Source organism: Mustela erminea, chromosome 9 (genome assembly GCF_009829155.1).
Source record: "Mustela erminea isolate mMusErm1 chromosome 9, mMusErm1.Pri, whole genome shotgun sequence".
Lineage (NCBI taxonomy): Eukaryota > Metazoa > Chordata > Mammalia > Carnivora > Mustelidae > Mustela > Mustela erminea.
In genome coordinates, this window is record NC_045622.1 from 75,989,234 (window position 1) to 76,011,332 (window position 22,099).

Here is a 22,099-nt window from a genome sequence, read left to right on the forward strand (position 1 = left end):
TCCAGCAGGAGCGCACAGGGTTCCCTTTTCTCCACATCCTTGCCAGCAATTATCTCGTCTTTTTGGAAATAGACATCATAACAGGTGTGACCTGATACCTCATTGTGGTTTTGATTTGCATTTCCCTGATAATTGATGTTGAGCACCATTTCATGGACCTGTTGGCCGTTCACATGTTGTTGGAAAAATGTCCATTTAGGTTCTTTGCCCGTTTTTAAAAATTGGTCGTTTGTTTTTTTACTCTTGAGTTGTAGGATTTACTTGTATATTTTAGATATTAACCCATTATTGGATACGTAATTTACAAATATTTTCTCCCATTCCATCGGTAGCCTTTTCATTTTGTTTGTAGTTTCCTTTGCTGTGCAGAAGGTTTTTTAGTTTGATATAGCCCCACTTGTTTATTTTTGCTCTTGTTGTCAAATCCAAAATATCACTAAGACCAATGTCAAGGAGCTTACTGCTTATGCTTTCTTCTAGTTTTAAGTCTCAGGATTTATGTTCAAGTTTTCAATCCATTTGACTTGATTTTTGTGTATGGTGTTAAGAAGTCCATTTTTGTTCTTTTGCATGTGGCTGTGAAGTTTTTCCAACACCATTTCCTGAAGAGGCTACTCTTTTCCCATTGTGTCTTCTAGGATCCTTTGTCAAAAATTAACTGGACATATGTATGTGGATTTATCTCTGGGCTTTCTATTCTGCTCCATTGATGTTTATGTCTGTTTTTTATGCCAAACTGAACTGCTTTGATTCTAAACGCTTGGTAATATAGTTTGAAATTAGGAAATGTGATGATTCTAGCCTTGTTCTTAAGATTGCATTGGCAATTCATATTCTTCGTGGTTCTATACAAATTTTAGGATGTTTTTCTATTTCTGTGAAAAATGACATTGGAATTTTGATAGGGATTGCATTGTATCTGTAGATTGCTTTTGGTCTTATGGACATTTTAACAATATTAATGCTGATCTTTGAACATGGGATATTTTCCCATTTATTTATTTCCCATTTATTTCCCCATATATTCCCATTTTCCATAAACATTGATTGCTTTCTATCTCTATAGGTTGATTATATTTCTAGAGTTCCAGATAAATGGAATATCATATGTGCTTTATCTTTCCATTAAAATAAAGTTTTTAAAGTTCATCTGTGTAATTGTGTGTAAGTTCCTAAAGCCAGCATATTAACAAACAGTATTGGTTTCTATAGTGTACAATATAGTGATTTGGCAATTCTGTACAATACTCCATGCTCATCAGATAGGTAACTATACATTTTATTTTTAGTTTTTTTTGAAGATTTTTTTTTTTTTTAAATTTACTTGAGGGAGAGAGAATGGGAGCGGGGAGGTGGGGGTAGGGAGATGGGGGAGCGGGGAGGTAGGGGGAGGGAGAAGAAGAGAGAGAATCCCAAGCAGACTCCATGCTGAGCACAGGGCCCAGTGCGGGGCTGGATCCCATAACTCCAAAATCATGACCTAAGCCTAAACCAAAAGCCAGTGCTTAACCAACTGAGCCACCCAGGTGGCTGATATACAACATTTGAAAAATCAGTTTTTCTATCTGTGGACTTAATGGGCTATTTGCACTTTCAGGCCGTTATGAACAAAGCTCTATATGGTCATGTACAATTCTTTGTCTGAACATGTTTATTTCGCTTCCGTGAACAACTGAGTGGAATAACTGGGTCATATTTCACATGTATGGAAAACTGTTAGGAATTTTTTTTTGTAAGTTATGGCGCTTTTGCCATTTCCGTAGCAATGATGGAAGTAAGAAAGTACCAATTGCTTCTTATTCTAGCCAAAGTTGGTACTGGCAGCTTTTTTTTTTTTTTTTGGTACTATCAGCTTTTTAAGTTTCACAAATTCAAATGGGTGTAGAGTGGTATTAATTTGAATTTACCACATTTTCATTTACATCTTGGCTATTTGAATATCTTTTTAGAAATAGTTAAAATCTTTTGTCCACTTTATGGAAAGTTTATATTCTATAATTAGTTCTAAAACCTTTTTTTTTTTATTGTGTGTGTGTGTGTCTGTGACCAAAGTACATATTATCACTTCAATCCTATGAAATCCACCTGGAGTTACTTTATGGCCCAGTAGGTGGTCTATTTTATAGTCTCATGGTGTACTTTAAAAGTATATGTGTTCTGTTTGTGTTGGGGTATTCTTTAAATATCAGTAAAGTAATTGGCTGGTAATGTCATTTAATTTTCTCATCTATTTCTAAGAGAGGAATGTTTATATTTCAGTTATAATTGTGGATTTGTCTGTTCTTTGAATTCTTCCAGTCCAGTTTTTGCTTAATATATTTTGATGCTCTGTTATTGAGTGCATATGTTTATGATTATTATTTTGTGTGAACCTTTTATCACTATAAAATGTACATCGAGCTCCAATAATATGACTTGTTCAGACAACCAACTTATGTTTTTAATATAGCCATTTTAGTTTTAAGATTTTTGTTTTCATTTTATATATTTAATTTTTAAACCTATTAACATTTATATCAAAATGTGTTTTGAATAGTTTGTAGTTCTTTTTGCATTTCAAAAATTTAGTTTGACAGTATCTGTCTGTTGGGAGAAATTTTTCTATGGGTCTTTCATGTTTCTGTTTTGTAAGCAAAGGTTTTAATATTTTTTATTCTAGACTGTCTTTTCAAGGATGTTTGTACAATAAGCAAACTTGGAAGATATATTCTCCTCTGGAGCAGGTTTGTTTGCTGTCTAGCATAATAGAGATTATGTCTCCTCCAGACAAAAAGTTGGGTAGGTTTGCTAGTAACCTCTTATAGAAGATTGGGGCTTCCTTAGCTGTGATACAAACTCACTGTATGCACAGCATCCACCTGGGCCTACCTGCCCTCCATGAGACTTGGGAGTCAAAGGAAACCAATGTAAGCATGCACTTGAAGTGACAAAGTCCTTTGTTTTCTGCCAGAGTCTATGAAAGTATAGTAATCTAACTTGTTATATTGCACAATTAAAATTGAAAATCCTTCACAATTCTCGCTACTTCCTTTTAGTTGGAGCGTTTAGGCCATTTGCATTTAATGTAGCTATTGATCAGTTTGGGATCGATCATCTTGCCATTTGTTTTATTTTCAAATCCATTCTTTTTTTCTTCTTCTTTGGATGAATTTTCAGCATTCCATATTTATCTTCACAAGTAGCTATATCTCTTTGTGTATGTGTCAGTTTCTCTAGTATTTACAGTATGTATTCCTTAAAATCTGAGTCTCCCTTCAAACAATATACTTTTTTGTGTAAAATATAATCTTTCAAGGAATTGTATATCCATTAGCCCTCTCCCACCCCTTATTGTTGCCGTATATTTTTATCACCGCATGTTATTAACACCAAAATGTTAGTTTTGCTTAAAACAGTCAATTATTTTATAAATTAAAAATTGGAATCCTTTCATATTTACACATATATGTGTCATTTCCAGAGCTCTTCATTGTTTCATGAAGATCCAAAATTTATCTGATACCATTTTCCTTCTGTCTAAAGAAATTTATCCTGCAAGTCTGCTAGTGATATGCTTTTTTGGGGGCAATATTCTGCATTTTTCCTTTCAGTTTTGAAGGATATCTTTGCTCCATATAAAACATAAGTTGACTTTTTTTTTTCCTTTAAAGATATCATCCTGGTTTACTTGTTTTCTGATGATATTATACCCTAGTCCCCCATGATGTTTCCTTTCCCTTTTTGGTGTTTTTCAGTAGTTTGACTCTCAGGTACTTTGGTAAGTTCTGGTCTTTATCTTGCTTGGTGTTTATTAAAATTTCTGGATTTGTGGGATTCATGTTCACCAAATTGGAAACATTTGGGGATTTTTTTTTTTACTCCCATCCTACTGCATTCAGATATTTCTAATTATTCGTATGTTAGATCACTTGATATTATCTCACAATTCAGCAAGGAGCTAATCATTTTCCATTTTGCTTCAGTTTGTACTATTTCTATTGCTATAGTCACTATATCTTAAATTTCAGTGACTTCTTTTTTTATACGAAATATACTGTCACTTGGTGAAATTCGAACTTTCAGGTATTTTCCAGTTCTAAAAGTTCCATTTAGTCCTTTTTAATATCTTTCATTTATGCCACATTTTTCTTTAAACTGCTGAGCATAACCAACATATGAATAATAGATGTTTAAGTCTGTCATCTCTTTTCATTTTGGATCTCTTTCTATTGACCTGATTTCCTTTTGATTATATGTTACAATTTTCTATTTCTTGGCAGGCCTAAGAATTTTGATTTGGTAATAGACATTGGGTATTGATAACAGACAAAGAGTAAACAGATCTGTACAGATCTGAAATACTCCTCCAGGCAATAAATGGGGTTCATTTTGTTTCTTTTATTTTGGAAACTGCAAATCAGTCACTGAATATAATATCTTTGTTAATTCAGTAGTCAGTAATATATAAAATAATTGTGATACTTGCATTTACATGTTAGAAATTACTTATGGAATTAAGACAGCATTTTACAAAGACAGATGTGATTATCATTTTATATGTAAAAGTAAAATTTAATTCAATATTCAAATTTTACCTTAAATGAAAATTTTAATTACATGATAGCTTATTTGCAGTATAAGATATAACATAGTCTTTAGTTATAACTCTTCCCTAGGACTGTGTAAAGATTTTAAACATTTTGTTTAAACATATGTCATAAATATATAACAAAGGAAATCTCTTTTCCTGTATTATTTTTTGGGTTTTTTTTTCAGATTTTATTTAAATTTTAGTTAACATATAGTGTACTGTTAGTTTCATGGGTAGAATTTAGTGATTCATCTCTTGTATATAACATTCAGTGCTAATTACAAGTGCCCTCCATAATGCCATCACCCATTTACCCCATTCCCCCACCCACCTCCCTGCCAACAGCTCTGTTTGTTTCCTATAGGTAAGAGTCTCGTGGTTTCCCTCCCTCCCTGTTTGTATCTTATTTTTCCTTCCCTTCCTCAATGGTGTTCATCGATTTTGTTTCTTAAATTCCATATATGAGTGAAATTGTATGATATTTGTCTCTGATTGTCTTATTTCACTTGGCATACTACACTATAGCTCCATTCATGTCATTACAAATGGCAAGATTTCATTCTTTTTGATGGCTGAGTAATATTGCACTGTATATATATATGGTAATATTCCATTATATAGATATAAATCTCACAGATGTTACATACACACACACACACTACACATTATATGTAATATAATATATATATACACACCACATCTTCCTTCATTAGCTGATGGACATCTGGACTCTTTCCATATTTTGGTTATTGTTGATAATGCTGCTATAAATACTGGCGTGCATGTGTCCCTTCAAATCACTATGTTTGTATCCTTTGGATAAATGCCTGCTAGTGCAATTGCTGGGTGATAGGGTAGTTCTATTTTTAACTTTTTGAGGCACCTCCATAATGTTTTCCAGAGGGTTATACCAGTTTGCATTCCCACAAACAGTATGAGAGTTTTCCTCTTTCTCCCCGTTCTTGCCAACATCTATTGTTTCCAGAGTTTTAAATTTTAGTCATTTTGACTGGTGTGAGGCGGTATCTCATTGTGGTTTTGATTTGTAGTTCTTTGAAGCCAAGTGATGATGTACATCTTTTCATGTGTCTAGCCATTTGTATCTCTTCTTTGGAGAAATGTTTGTTCATGTTTTCTGCCCATTTCTTAACTGGATTTTTTATTTTTTGGAGTGTTGAGTTTGATAAGTTCTTTATAGATTTTGGATACTAGCCCTTTATCGAATATGTCATTTGCAAATATCTTCTCCCATTCCATAAGTTGCCTTTTAGTTTTATTGTTTCCTTTGCTGTGCAGAACATTTTTATCTTGAGGAAGTCCTAATAGTTTATTTTGCTTTTGTTTCCCTTGCCTCCAGAGACGTGTCTAGTAAGAAGTTGCTGTGGCTGAGTTCAAAGAGGTTTCTGCTTGTGTTCCTCTCTAGGATTTTGATGGATTCCTGTATTACACTTAGGTCTTTCATTAATTTTGAGTTTATTTTTCTGTATGGTATAAGGAAGTGGTCCAGTTTCATTTTTCTGCATGGGGATGTCCAATTTTACCAACACCATTTATTATAGAGACTATCTTTTCTCCATTGGATAGTCTTTTCTGCTTATTTGATTAGTTGACCACATAGTTGAGGGTCCATTTCTGAATTCTCTATTTTGTTCCATTGATCATAACTGTTTTTGTGCTAGTACCATACTGTCCTGATGATTACAGCTTTGTGATGCCATTAGCTTCAGTTTTCTTTTTCAAAATTCCTTTGGCTATTCCGGTTTCATAAAAATTTTAGAATTTTTTGTTCTAGCTCTGTGAAAAATGCTGGTGGTATTTTCATAGGGATTACATTGAATGTGTAGATTGTTTGGGTGGTGTAGACATTTTAACAGTATTTGTTCTTCCAATCCATGAGCATGAAATATTTTTTCATTTCTCTGTGCTTCCTCAATTTCTTTCATAAGTGTTCTGTTGTTTTCAGAGTACAGATCTTTTACCTCTTTGGTTAAAAAGAGGTATCTTCTAGGTATCTTCTGGCTTTTGGTGCAACTGTAAATGGGATCAATTCCTTAATTTTCCTTTCTGGTGCTTCATTATTGATGTGTAAAAATGAAACAGACTTCTGTGCATCTTATATCCTGAGTTTGCTGAATTACTGTATAAGTTCTAGCAATTTTTTGGCAGAGTCTTTTAGGTTTCTTCATAGAATATCAGGTTGTCTGCAAAGAGTGAAAGTTTGACTTCTTCCTTGCTGTTTAGGATGATCTCTATTTCTTTTTGTTTTCTGACTGCTGAGGCTAGGACTTCTAGTACTATGCTGAATGACAGTGAGCATGGGTGGATATCCCTGTCATGTTCCTGACCTTATGGGAAAAGCTCTCAGTTTTTCCCCATTGAGGAGGATATAAGCTGTGGATCTTTCAAATATTGCCTTTATGATGTGCAGATATTTTCCTTTTATCCCTACTATCTTAAGGGTTTTTATCAAGAAAGGATGCTGTATTTTGTTAAATGCTTTTTTTTTTTTTTTTTGGATCTGTTGAAAAGATCATATCATTCTTATCTTTTCTTGAATTAATGTGGTATATCACATTGATTGATTTATGGATATGAACCACCCCTGCAGCCCAGGAATAAATCCCACATGGTCATGGTGAACAGTCCTTTTAATGTGCTATTGGATTTGAATAGCTAGTTTCTTGTTGAGAATTTTTGCATCCATATTCACCAGGGATATTGAGCTGTAATTTTTCTTTTATAGTGGGGTCTTTGGTTTTGGGATCAAGTAATGCTGGCCTCATAGAATGAGTTTGGAAGTTTTCCTTCCAGTTCTGTTTTTTGGAAGAGTTTCAGAAGAATACATATTATTTCTTCTTTAAATGTTTGATACAATTCCCCTGGGAAGCCATCAGGCCTTGGACTCTTGTTTTTTGGAAAATTTTTAGTTACTTTTCTGTCTATGGGTCTGTTCAGGTTTTTTATTTCTGCCTGTTTCAGTTTTGGTTTATGTTTATGTTTCTAGGAATTCATCCATTTCCAGATTGCCTGATTCGTTGGCATATAATGCTCATGACATTCTTTTACAGTTGTGTTTGTGTTGATTGTAATCTCCTTTCTTTTATTCATGATTTTATTTGGGTCCTTTCTCTTTTTGGTAAGTCTGGTTATTCGTTCAAAGAAATAGCTCCTAGTTTTGTTGATCTGTTCTACTTTTTTTTTTTTTTTAATTTGTATATCATTTATGTCTCCTCTGGTCTTTATTATTTCCCTTCTCCTGGTGGATTTAGGTTTTATTTACTGTTCTTTTTCCAGTTCCTTTAGGTGTAAAGCTAGATTGTATATTTGAGGCTTTTCTTGCTTCTTGAAGAAGGCCTGTATGGCTATATACTACTTTCTTAGGACCCACCTTTGTCACATCCCAGAGGTTTCGGACTGTCATATTTTCATTTCATTTGCCTCCATGTATTTTTTTTTAATTCTTCTTTAATATCCTGGTTAATCCATTCTTTAGTAGAATGTTCTTTAATCTCCATGTATTTGTAATCTTTCCATTTTTTTCTTGCAGTTGACTTCAAGTTTCACAGCATTATGGTCTGAAAATATGCATGGTATGACCTCAGTCTTAGGCCTGACTTGTGACCCAGTATGTGATCTATTCTTGAGAAAGTTCCATGTACACTGGAAGAGAATGAGTATTATGTTGCTTTAGGATGGAATGTAATGACTATATTTATTAGGTCCATTTAGCCCAGTGTGCTATTCAAAGCCCTTGTTTCCTCATTGGTCTTTTGCTTAGATGATCTGTCCATTGCTGTGAATGGGATGTTAAAATTCCCTACTACTATTGTATTATTATCAATGAATTTCTTTAAGTTTGTTATTAACTGATTTATATATTTGGCTGCTCCCAAGTTAGGGGCACTTCCCCTGTTATTAAAGTATAATTCTAAACTTTTAGATAAGTCATAAATTTAATTGCAAAAATTTAAAGAGGAGTATATAATTTTTAAAGGCCTGTATAATTGTTTGTTGAAAAGTAGAAGATCTCAAATTTACCATAGAAAAGAAATTGATAATGAGTTAAGTTATTTAATAAAATTCTAGACCCTCTGGCTTGGATGTTAGATGGTTGTACTGCATTTATTTTGTTGAAATGGCAGAGTATGGCTTTTATTTTTCAAATGAAGTCAAATTAAAAATGCCACTTGATGTTATTAATCTGCACATTTTCATCTGGCATGATTTCTTCCACACAGACTCCAGCTTTATGTCCACTAGAAAAAAATTAAAGTAATAAAGAAAAATAAGTTCAATTGAAATGTATATAAGGAAAAATTTATACAAAGTTATAAATTATCTGGGAAAGATATCAACGGGAGTAGACTTTCTTACACAAAAAGAATTTCATAAAGAGCTAAAAATGCTATTCTAAATTATCACAACATTACATTCAGATAGTAGCCAGATATGAAAAGCAATATTATGAAATAATTCATATGAATATGATATAAAGTGTTTTTTTTCCTCTGAGTTATATAACAAACACCACAAGCAGGAAGAATTTGTAGAAACCAAAAATAACAGGGAAGAAAGGGTTAAAGTCACTTCTAACCATTGTGGGTGTGATAGAGTTTTTAAACATAGGGGTTTTCTTTTCCAGTCTTTTGGTCTGTGGTGGGCCAAGAAAGCATGCTATGTGTATCTGTTGAGAATTTTTTAATCTTCAATTAAAGTAAGCAACAGCAACAATTAAGTAAATATAGAAAGGGTATATATATCAGTATTGGCAGGAACTCAACCATAAAATAATATTTCATGATTATTTTAATGTCCATGATAATGATTATTAATAAAATAATTAGGATACAGCTTTGTTATAGATACTTTAAGCAGACAAACATCAAAATAAAAATTCTTTTCCAAAATTTTTACAACTAGTTGCTCTAGCCTAATCATACATCCTCTGTCCTACCGGGCACAACTCCTATATGAAAACTACCTGTATGTATGGACTCATGTTTTTATCTTTATCTCAAGCCATTAAAGTTGTACAAATACTGTTGTTATACTTTTTCCTGAGGCAAAAAAACAATTTAAGAAGAAAGAAAAAGAGAAGAGGGTATTTAGTAGGGGCACTGCTTATAACCCAACAATTTGCAAAAGATGTAAGGGGAAGAAAGTGAAAGGACCAGTACAATTTAAAGATGTGTTATTCTGTGTGGTCTGGTTTTAGTCTAGCCTAACAGTCATTACACCTTACAACAAGATTAGTTAGACAAATTGAGAATGAACATTTATGTTCATTTATAATAATTTGATACTGCTATGACATTTTGATCATATGTTACAAAATGACAGTCCACAGTGGTTTGAAAATTAAACTGAACCGAACCAAACCAAATGACACAAAATTGGTCCTGACCTCATTTGAGAAGCACTGAGAGTTCAAGCTTAAATATGATACACTATACATCTTGGTCAATATATAGAAGAAACACTAGAATAAGATTTTCACAGTAGCTCCTTGCTATTATTACTCTTTGGTGAGTCCTGAGAAGCCTGTTAGCATAGTGTGTACTTTGAGGCTTTGAGCCCCTTGATGTTCTTTCTTGGGCAAAGGGTTTATGTTCTCTTTTATAGGATATCATAGCTCTCATGACTGCCTAATACTGCCAGGGCAAAAATGTCTAGCTGTTTTGAAGACAATTCTAAGAATCCTTATAGTAAGGAGAAAAGGTACTAAGTACTAGACTGAACTCCAGCTTCTCATACATCATGCTTTTGTTTTATATATTTTTATTTATTTGGAGATATTTTGTCTCTGAAAGCTCAAGTGTGTTCATTGGATCATTGATATGGAACAAGTCTTTAGGCATTTCTATAAAAACCATCTAGTAAATCAAGGAAAAAAAATTGGCGGGGGGAGCTTTTTAATGGAAGAATCCTAAATGGTTTGTTGTTGAGGGGCAAGTCATGAAGGGAGAAGACTGATGGCCCAAGATATCTGAACTTGCAGTGAGATAGCAAAATTAGCCAAACTGATGTGTAGAAATGATTCAAAATTTAAAGGGTTCAGGAGTGGTGGTAATTGCCTTAGAGAAGGGTGGTCTCAGGAATCACTGCTTCCCCCCATCCCATATAATTATACTTTATTAAGGGATCACTATATAGATGTAAAATATGTTGTGCAGACATATTTTAATGCATATCTCAGAGGCCATGATTATGTGGGTGGTATTTCAAACACTAGCATATCTGCAAGGGAAGAACTTTGTAGATATTTAAGACAGTGCAGTAACTATAAGGTTGAGGATCCTGAGTTTCTGGGTGGCAATGCATAGGCTCCCTTGACTAGGCAAAGAAAAACAGAAGGGAAAAAAAAAAAAAGCTGAAGAGTGGAACTGTTACTCATAATCTGTATTTATTCTAAAACTAAAGGAGGAGGGTATATTATAGGAGGAGGACCATCACAGCCTGAGAAAAGAAAGTACTTTCATCCACACTAATGGAACCTTAATTCTCTTCAGAGCAACAAAGAAGCCAGGTCAGCTTTTCACCACTTAAACATATTGCAGCTTTGGGTGGCTAGTGACTCAGTTTTGAGCAAAGACATATGAGTGGGGGTTTCCAGTCTGACATGTAAAAGAACTTGGGAATCATCAGTCCCATCCTCACAAAAAAAAAGCTGAAGTAAAAATCAACAACTTTTCTTAGATCCATTGGAGAATTGAGGTCATGGGACAAACAAGACACAAATGATGTTGTTGGAGCCAATACTTTTCTAACAGAACACTCCAACTTTAATGAATGAATTGCTGAAACTCACTGTGGATTAGCTTAAAGGTTCCAGACTTAGGGTGGGGGAATCTGTCTTAGCAAGGCCTGCATATTCCTTGAGTTTTACCTCTAGAAGTACCCCCAGGTCTTATTGTGATAATTAGGGGGAAAATCTTTTGCTTCCAGCAGTGGGAGAGGAAGAGTAGCTATTATGAAAGTCTCCTGAGCTCTCTCTCCTCCAACAGGTCATGCCGTCAAGGGAAACTATTTTATCACAACCAATTTGGGTTTTATTAATCCCTTACTGATGTAGGGAAGGAAAATAGCCAAATCCAGACTCTTCCTACCTAGCAGAGGGAAATACGCAACTCCAGTCCCCTGTAGCCTTCCTGTTTCACTTAAGGGTAAGGGTAGCTAAGTAGTTGTTGGGAAATTCATGTCCTAGGGACACAGGCTCTCTAAAAGACTGAGATCTATTCATAGGTCTATAAAATGCTCCCCTCCACAACAACTTACCACCAAATAATAAGGCTTCTATATAACATCAGGGAAGTTAGCTTAAAGAACTACAAGCCTCAGATCTTATTTAAGAGGCTCTAGGGGAAATAAAATACAAGAGGAGACACAAAAATACAGAGTAAATTTTTATCTCGTATGCCGCAGCTACAACAAACAGACAACACAGCCTAAATCCTAGCCAGGTATACACAAAACCTACTCTAAAGGTTTATCTATCTCAATTTCTAACTTACTCAGTATATCATGTCTGGCTCTTAACAACATCAAAAACAGAAGACATGCTAAAAAGTAAAAAAAGTCTGAAGAGACAAAGGAAGCATCAGATTCAGACTCAGTTATGGCAGAGATTTTGGAATGATCAAACTGGGAATTTAAAATAATTATTATCAATATGCTAAGGGCTCTAATGGATAAGTGGGCAAGATGCAAGAACAGATGGATAATGTAATGCAAAACTGTAAAACTCTTAAGATAACGCAAGAGAAAAGTCTATGTGATCTTGGGAGTTTTTAGATACAATACCAAAGGCAAGTTCCATGAAAGAAATAGTTAATACATTAGACTTCATTAAAATCAAAAACCTCTACTCTGGGAAAGACACTTTTAGAAGAATTAAAAAAGGCAGAGACTAGGGGAAAATATTTACAAAAATGCATATCTTATAAAGAACTGGCATACAAAGTATACAAATGGTTGTTAAAACTCATGAGAAAATGACTTCAATTAAAAAGTGGGCAAAATATTGAAACAGACACTGTGCCAAAGAAGTTATACAGAGAGCAGATGAACATATGAAAATATTTTCAATAGTATATGTTAATATGGAATTGCAAATGAAAACAATGAGTTATCACTATACACCTGTCGAAATGGCTAAAATCCGAAACACTGATCATATCAAAGGTTAGCAAGGAGATGGAACAACAGGAACTCTCATTCATTGTTGGTGGGGATCCAAAATTACACAGCTACTTTGGAAGGCAATTTTCCAGTTTCTTATAAAACTCAACATATTTTACCATATTATCCAGCAATTGTATTTAATTTACCCAAATTAGCTGAAAATTTATGTTCATGCAAAAACTTGTGCACCAATATTTATAGCAGCTTAATTCATGATTACTAAAATTTGGAACCAACGATGGTGTCTTTCAATAGGTACATGAATAAACTGTGATACATCCATATAATGGAATATTATTCAGTGATTAAAAAAATGGGTTATCAAGCCATGAAATGCATATTGCTGAGTGGAAGAAGGCAATCTGAAAGGTTACATCCTGTAAGATTCCAACTATATGACATTCTGGAAAAGGCAAAACTATAGAGACAGTAAAAACTTAAGTGATTGCAAAAAAAAAAAAAAAGGGGGGGTTGCACCTGGGTGGCTCAGTTGGCTAAGGGTCTGCCTTCAGCTCAGGTCATGATCCCCAGGTCCTGGGATAGAGCCCCAGTGCAGGCTCCCGGCTCAGCAGGGAGTCTGCTTCTCCCTTTGAACCCCTCCCCCGCTTGTGCACACGCTCGCTCACACTCGCACGTGCTCTCTCAAATAAATAAATAAAATCTTTAAAAAAAATTGTGATTGCTAGTGGCTTGAGGCAGGGGAGGAGGAAAGAAGGAGGGATGAATAGGTAGAACACATAGGATATTTGTGGTAGTGAAACTATTCTGTTTGTTACTGTCGTGGACATTATGCTTTGTCAAAACTAATAGAATTACACAACTCAGAGTAAATCCAATGTAACATATAAATACATATATATTATCTGCTTTATTGAAGTATAATTGACATACAATAAATTGTGCATATTAAACATGCACATTTTAGGGGTGCCTGGATGTCTCAGTCAGTTACACTTCCACCTTCGCCTCAGGTCATGATCCCAGGGCTCCATGTTCCTTGCTCAGCAGGGAGCCTGCATCTCCCTCTCTCCCTCCCCACTTTCTCTCTCTCTCTCTCTCTCAAATAAATAAATAAAATCTTTAAAACAATAAAAATAAAGTGCACCTTTTAAAATATTTTGGCACGTGTACAACATGAGACCATTACCACAACCAAGACTTTATTTATAAATATATTTTATATATATATTTCATATATACATATATGAAGGAGGCTCTTTTCCTGATCAAATGGGAGTTGACTTAGCTGCTGGCATATACTTTTTGTCCTTAGTTCTGTACTGTTTTCTATTGGAATGTAGACACATCTACTATTGTAGAAGCCTTTTGAGACCATGAGGATGAAAGTCATGTGAAAAGTTTGAAAAGATCATAACGATGGAGGGAACCTGGAACTTCTTTAGTGATTTTTGGAACCATCACGTCAGCTTTAGGTCTAGGTCAGGAGCTTTTCTTTGGAGAAAAAATATACTTCTATTTGGTTAAGCCACTAAAGTTGAGTTTCTCTGATAAGGAGCTAATGTTAACAATTCCTACCTGCCATAGCTGTTCATTAATTGTACTTATAAAATATTTTCTTTCAAAAACAAAACCAACAGAAAAAAATCTTGATTACTGGAAATGTAATTTTTTCCAAATCTCTTTTTATAATAAAATATAATTCTGATCCTGAAGTTTGCCTAAATAAGGCCAGGACTTACTACTAGTGTTAAAGAGGAATGGATGAGGAAAATGAGGATTTTCATCCTGAGGAAAAGCTGAATATGAAGGAAGATAGTAGTTTTCCTCAAATATCTGAAGGCCTTTAAAAGGGAGGGCCATTGGATTTATGTTTGGCTACAAGAAATATAATTAACACTACATATAAAAGTCTCATGGAGGCCATATGACAGGTTATTTGGAAGCACTTTTAAATCCATGCCAAAGAGATGCAAAGATGACTGTTGGTGGGAATGCAAACTGGTACAACCACTCTATAGAACAGTATGGAGGTTCCTCAAAAAATTCAAAATAGAGCTACCTTATAATCCAGCAATTTCACTATTAGGTATTTACCCAAAGGATATAAAAATATAGATTCAAAGGGGCACATGCACCCTGATGTTCACAGCAGCATTATTAATGATAGCCAAAATGCGGAGAGAGTCCCAATGTCCCTCAAGAGAGAAATGGATAAAGATGATGTGGTGTGTGTGTATTCAAAAAGAATAAAGTCTTGTTATTTGCAATGATGTGGATGGAGCTAGAGTGTATTATGCTAAGCAAAATAAGTTAGTCAAAGACAAATACCATATGATTTCACTCATATGTGGAATTTAAGAAACAAAACAGATGAATGTATGGGAGGGGCTAGATGGGCAATGGGTATTAAAGAGGACACTTGTTATGATGAGCACTGAGTGTTGTATGTAAGTAGAGAAACCCTGAGTTCTATTCCTGAAAACAATATTGCACTGTATGTTAACTAAAATTTAAATTAAAAAAAAAATAAAAGATGTGCAGAGAGGCAATAAGCTGTGATTGGTGTAGACTTTTATGATGTTGCAAGTTATTAAGCCTAGGCTGAATAACTATTTGCCAAGAGATTTATTTTCCAAGTAATATAATCCAAAAGATTCAGATAATGATTTGGGGCAGTCAAGATCATATATGGTAAAGCAAAAACTGGAAACCAGAATAATGTGGTTTCCTCAGATCTTGCTCTTTCCATTAAACCACATCATCTCCAGGAGACTGTTGGAAAGGAGATTTAAATAGGCTCTACCCTCCTCCCCATTCAAAACCCAGCCACATCTTTTTGTTCAGTGCCACCCAGGTCCCTGAGACACAATGGCAAAGGTTAAAGTAAATGGATGGACATAATGGGTTCCTGGTCATCAGGGCTGCTTTTAACTCTGAAAAACTGGATATTGTCACCACTCATGACCCTTTCATTGATCGCAGCTACATGGTCTGAATGTTCCAGTATGATTCTACCCTGACAAATCCAATGTCACAGTCAAGACTGAGACCTAGACCTAGAAACCCATCATGTCATCTCCATCTTGCAGGAGCAAAAGCCCACTGACATCAAATGGGGTGATGTTCTTGTTGAATATTTTGTGGAGTACATTGGTGTCTTCACCATCATGGAGAAGGCTGAGGCTCACTTGAAGAGTGGAGAGAAGAAGGTCATTATCCCTATCCCTTTTGCTAATGCTCCCATGTTTGTGATGGGTGTGAAACATGAGAAGTATGACATCTTCTCCCTGAAGATTATCATCAATGCCTTCTGCATCACAACTGCTTGGCCCCTTTGGCCAAGGTCATCCATGACAACTTTGACATTGTGGAGAGACTTAAGACCACATTCCATGCCATCACTGCCATCTAAAAGACTGTGGGTGAGCTCTCTGGGAAGCTGTAGTATGATGGCCGAAGGGCTACTCAGAACATCATTCCTGCTTCTGTTGGTATTGCCAGGGCTATGGGCAAGGCCATTGCTGAGCTGAATGGGAAGCTCACTGGCATGGTCTTCCATGTCTCCACCCCCAGTGGGTTAGTTATGGATCTGATCTGCTGCCTGGAGAAAGCTCCCTGGAAAAGGTGGTAAAGCAGGCATCAGAGGGTCCCCTCAATGAAACTCTGGGCTACACTGACCAGGTTGTCTCCTGCAACTTTAACAGTGACACTCACTCTTCCATCTTTGATGCTGAGGCTGGCATTACTCTCAATGAACACTCTGTCAAGCTCGTTTCCGGGTATAACAATGAATTGGCTACAGCCATGTGGGTGGTGGACTTTATGGTCCACATGCCCACCAAAGAGCAGGAGTCCCCAAACATAGAGAGAGAACAAGAGGAAGAGAGGAGCCCTCAGCTGCTAGGGAGTCCTTGCCCTAACTCACTTGCCAACACACTGAGACTCTCCTGGCCTGGAATCCATCTCTGACTCTCTCAAGAAGAGAGACCCACCTTGTCACATACCATCAATAAGGTACAGTTTATCAGACAAAAAAGAGAGAGAGAGAGAGAGAAAGATTTAAATAATAAATGAGAATTTGACTAGAGGACTTTTAAGGTAATTTCCCAGACTACAATTACAGATTTTTCAAAGGAAAGAGGAAAAACAAAACTTAGAGTACTACATAAATTAAAAATGAGGGTGTCTTTTGCAGTTAAGGACCTGTTAATTTTAGTGAAGTCTCTCTATTGTACTTACTAGGAGTCCTGGTTCTGGAAGAGGAGCAGGTCTTGCAAACCTTTTAGTAAATCTCCTCTTCTCCTTCCTTAGGTTCTTCATATTCTCAATACGTTTATCTCTGGACTTTTGGAAAATTAAAAGGAAAACAAATTATACTTTTTAAACCATAAAAATTCAACATGCTTACTATATTTTTGGTTAGTGTCAATAAAAAAAGATAAACACAATCAGTGGATATGGTTTACATAGCTACATAAAAGTAGGAAAAATCTTTCTTCAAATATGTGGTTCATAGATGAAGAAAACACATTGGAGTGTCTCTAGAGTTTTCTAATGAGACTATTTACTCACTTCAACTGCGGGATCTAAGGCTCATGGATATATATGTTTACTTTTATTTTAAAATAAATATTTAAAAAATCATGTTAATTAAAAGCCCCAAAGGAATTTTCTTTGTAGAAATAAGAAAACAAAATTTGTGCACATTCTTTAGTTCCCTTAAGTGCTGCGTATGTGAAGCAGAGGTTTTTATGTCCCTATTACATGGCAACTATAAGTGGAAGAGACCTAAGGGTTCTCTATTGTACTTACTAGGGTTCAAACTAGAATGCTTTGAAGATAATGGAGTATTAGGGTGTAGAGTATATGAATGAAAGAAACTTTTATCCACTTCCAGTGGGAGTGCAGATGGTATAATTGCTTTGAGAACTATGTGGTATTACTTCATAACTATGAAAAAATTGGTTTCTCTATGATCTAGCCATTCAATTCCTATTACCTTAAAAAATAAGAATATAAAGCATTTAATAGTAGTCACATTATTCTAATAGTAGTCACAAGATCCTAGATTTCCATGAAAGATAACACAGAAATTTCTAGCTAATAAAAGTTCTATCATATAGGGACCACGACACATAAAACAGACAAAGTTACAATTTTGAAATACCCAGAATTATTTATTTAAACATTACCTGCCTTGCAGTGACGTCTGAAGGATGTTGCCATCTTGGCCCTTCCTACATAATATGTAAAATTAAATTAAAACAAAGCAAACCATAAGAAACCATGAGCAAACAGAAATACCCTTTATTGTAATAGGAAGCCTATGCTACTGTTTTTTATTTATGTAATATATGCATATTATCTCAACTACAAGAGGCAGGAGAGAATGAGAACATTAAGGTAAAAGTCACGGGGAAGGATGGCAATTGTTTGAGGAAAAAAGAACCAGGCTTGAACCACATTATAGAAACATGTAGAGAACTGAGATTTATCATGGAAGGAAAAGGTGTACAAGAAATCAAATAATTATGTTTCTGCTGGTATTTGGGGAGCTTGAGGAACCCCAGCAAGTGGTATGGTTTTCTGAGACACAGGGATCTTGCCTGTTTGGTTTGTAGGGTTCCCACAGCTTCCCGTAATTTCTAAATTGTACCTTAAATACCTTCCCCTGCCTTCAGTTTGATTCAGTTGTTCAACCCCAAGACCCAGAAGCAGTCTCCTCCCTGTCTTTCCCGATATTGGGAAACTTAAACTGCCCCCCCCCCACCTCTGTAAGCCCCATCCACCTCTGGGGCAGATTAATGGGTCAGTCAACAGATGATTGTGCCTGGCTTCTAGAAGATGCGGGGGGCCGGGTGGGGGGCTTTTCCTCCTCCTGGGTGGGTCTGTTGCAGTCCAGAATCTAGTCTGTCTACTTCACCCGGGATTCCCAACCCTCAACACCCAAACCGCCCTCATTGGCCACGATCACAAACGACCGTAATCCCAAGTGTCCCAGTAATCCCAGTGCAGGGCTCAGGGTAGGGGCCACCGAGGTAGGGTTAGGGCCTTGGAAAACTCACGGGGTTGACTTGGATGGCTTCGTCATCTGCACAGCACAGGCACATGCTGCTTAAGATGCAGAGGCCCCGAGTGCCCCCAGCACGCAGTGGGGGACTAGACCAAGTACTGGGTGGGTCACCGCCCACCGCCCGGTAGCCCCGCCCCGTAGCCCCGCCCCATCCATCACAATTCTCTTTATCTTCCCGTATGCGCCCTGCCCTGTCCCTGTCTTCCAGTCCTCTGCAGGGAAAGGTCAAGTTCTTGCTGTCCTGAGCTCACCTGTAGAAGAACTGAGGCTGGCAGGTTACCACAATTCTTCAACAGGCACAGAATACATTTCCATCGCTTTAAGTTCCCAACTCTCTGGCTTCCTTCACTGGAAACCCCTCACTTCTCAAGACATCTTGCTTGATTCCGTGGCCCTTCACTGCAGCCTGTCCTCAGGGTTCTCAGTTCCATCCCTTCATGGTTCTTCCTTCACCGCTGTCTGTTGGATCATCCAGCTCTCTGCCTTCCCCCTGTCAACACCTGGGCTGAAGGAGGGGAAGGGGGTTTGGGAACCGCCCCAATGACATGTACACAATTTCCAACTAAACCGACTTTTCACCACTTCTTCCCACCCTTCAATGTTTGCCTGGCTCCTTCGTTTTTGTACCCCGCAGTGTTCCCTTCAAACTGTCTCCTCTGTGGAAATCTTTTGAGCCCACAAGTCTTACTTCACACAGTGAGGGCGGCTCACGCTTCAGGAGAGCGCAGGTCTGCACTGTTGGCTCCGTGTGTGTATATATATGAAGTCATGAACTCCTTACAGCAACCCAGGAAAGTAAGAGCATGGTTATTACCATGGGGGAAATCAGGCATTAGTATGCTAAATACCTTGCAGAGGTGACACAATTAGAAGGTATTCTGGGACTTAAACCCACAAAGTCCTTTTCCAGGGCCGGTGCTCTTTGATCTCTTTGCTCTGCCACCAATTGCTTGGAGAAGCCCGGCCTGGAGCTACCTCACTTCCTTACCATCTCTAAGTCTGTTGCCTTGTTTGTATCCACATTATCCTTTTCTCTGTATTCTGCTAAACCGAAAAAGTCGTTACCTCTCTTTCTGTCTATAATAAATCTGTTCATTTTTGTTCCCATGCTATTTTCAAACTCCTAGGAGCCTCCTCAGGGGTTGTGCTCTAGATTGTTCCCTCCCCTTGCTAACCTCACTATATTTTCTGTTTTCTTTAAGCAGTTAAATACATTATGCTACAAATCATCCCCTAATTAAACTAATAAACCAAAGCCCTTTGAACAACAGCTAGATGTAACTTGTCCATCCCCTGTATTTACAGTAAATAACCCTGAGCGTTGTCTGTGGCTTCCGTGTCCTCGTCCTTATATCCAGTGCAATATCTGGCTCACTGCAACCTGCTTGAATGCTTACTACCCCCATTGGTACTTGTTTCAAAGTGGTCACTGGTGGACCATCCTGCTAAATTCAATGGACACTTTTTATCAGGTGACTTTTGCATAGTGTTAGTAACTGCCGCCAGTTCTCTTGGAAGAGTTAGGCTTAGAAAAATTAGATAATCTTGTCCACCGCTAGTGCTGGAAACCACTGACCACTTCCTTCCTGAAACTCTCCTCTCTGGGAAGAACAGAACTTAGAAAAATTATGTAATCTTGCTCGTGATCACAGCCCAGGAACTGACTTGAAATCCTGTGGCTTCTCCACTATCCCTTGTTGCCTCAAGAACATGTGTTTTGGACACTTACTATTCTATATCTTGCTGGGTCCTGGGAATACAAAGATGAATAATCTGAATTACTCAAGGAAAGCCAGATATAAAAACGATGAAATAGTAAAACTGTGTGTTGGGAGTAGTAATAGGCCACATGTTGTGCAGAAATTCTGTCTTAAGGACGAAGCTTTCAAGGTAACGCTAGGATCCTTACCAGTGGAGGAGCCAGCTTGGCTGCTAATATTGGTTCCATTCTTCTGATTTTCTCATCTACCTTTGCCTTCCCAGGATGATGCTTCCATGAGTGGATTCACCTGTTAGCTATGTAATTCACCCCTAGCTTATGTAATGCCTCTAAAGCAGGTACATTATCTTAAGGACAGAACCCGAAAGTGCATCTGGAAGTGTCTGGGCTATACTTTAAAGTGTGGATAGGAGTTATCCAGTAGCTAAAGACAGAGCATTCCTGAAGGAGGTAGCAAGTATGTCCACATGGCAGGAGGTAGGACTGCTGGGTTTGATGAGTAAGGAACTATTGTCAGGTTGTTATCACTCTTCATTCAACACTTTTCAATGCCTTTCCTCTTCCTTTTTTTCAGCAAAACATATATATAAGCAAAGCAACCCACAAGGACTGATGCTGAAATGAAACAATGATTCAACAATGATTCACTGGCTTCAGGCACCCTGAGACTGCTGTAACAGAATGCTTCAGAGTGGTGCGGCTCGAGGCTTCTTAGGAAGCAGATGGTGGGACTCACAAGTGTCCACATTCTGCCTTCACTACCTTCACTTGAAAACTGGGTGATCCTGGCCGTTAATGATCTTATATCAGCTACGATTCTCCTTTCTGATTTATGAAATGGAAATGATAATACCTAATAACATAGCTATTGGTTCAGAAACTCGGGAATTTCCCAGGTGAAATCTGAAACTGACCTCTGTTCATGGGGGCCAAGGCGAGACAGAGGAAAGAGGCAGACCACTCCATGTTGGTAGGTGTTGGCAGGTTTAATACGCAAGAAAACTTACATAGGAGGCTTGTCTTGGGCATTCAAAAGAGGAGTAGATCTCTGTACCTGCCCACTTGAATCTTAAGTTTGAATCTAAGTTTATATAAAGTTTACATAAACTTTATAAACTTTATGTAAGTGTGAAGTTTATATAAACTTGAATCTAAGTTTAAATAGAGGACTTAACTGGGTTTAGTTACCTATTAAGTCCATACGGTCTCAACAACACACCTCAGTCTACCAGGGCTCTGTCCTTGAAAATGGCCCCCACAGTGGAAGCAGTAGGCAGAACATACATTCCAAGGACAAGGCGGGGGGCGGTGAGAAGCCTCTGACGTTTTCAGGGTCTGCAGTCACATCCTTTCTGTGACCTCCTCCAACAATAGCATTGTTTATGAGCATTAAGAATAATAGAAGTAAGGAACTGGGGAGTTAATTCCTTGCTAACTGAGGAATTACTCAGTAATTGTAGTTATAGCTACATTTTATCATAGAATCAACCGAATGGAAAAAACCTTGTATTTCATCCAGTCCCATCTCCCACCTGTACTTTAAGTCCTGTCAATATGTTAATTTTGTGGCAGATTCTTCTTTGATTAAATTAAT

At 36.9% G+C, this 22,099-nt stretch overlaps 1 protein-coding gene across 1 annotated transcript; it reads right to left on the reverse strand.

Annotated features, from left to right (window-relative positions):
- Positions 1 to 8,738: 8,738 nt before the first annotated feature.
- Positions 8,739 to 18,912, reverse strand: CCDC179 (coiled-coil domain containing 179). The gene is made up of 4 exons (XM_032359344.1): positions 18,778 to 18,912; positions 17,905 to 17,949; positions 16,952 to 17,056; positions 8,739 to 8,826 (listed from the first exon to the last, which is right to left on the reverse strand). Exons 1-4 carry the CDS (start codon positions 18,820 to 18,822, stop codon positions 8,818 to 8,820), a joined length of 204 nt encoding a protein of 67 aa, XP_032215235.1. The 5' UTR covers positions 18,823 to 18,912; the 3' UTR covers positions 8,739 to 8,817.
- Positions 18,913 to 22,099: the final 3,187 nt, after the last annotated feature.

Bases quoted from the DNA above. Each gene is read 5' to 3' on its own strand.
- CCDC179 (XM_032359344.1), bottom strand. From the start codon at position 18,822: ATGTGCCTGTGCTGTGCAGATGACGAAGCCATCCAAGTCAACCCC. The intron at 17,950-18,777 runs GTGAGTTTTCCA...CATATTATGTAG, and splicing joins AAGCCATCCAAGTCAACCCC to GAAGGGCCAAGATGGCAACA. The intron at 17,057-17,904 runs GTAATGTTTAAA...ATTTTCCAAAAG, and splicing joins CAGACGTCACTGCAAGGCAG to TCCAGAGATAAACGTATTGA.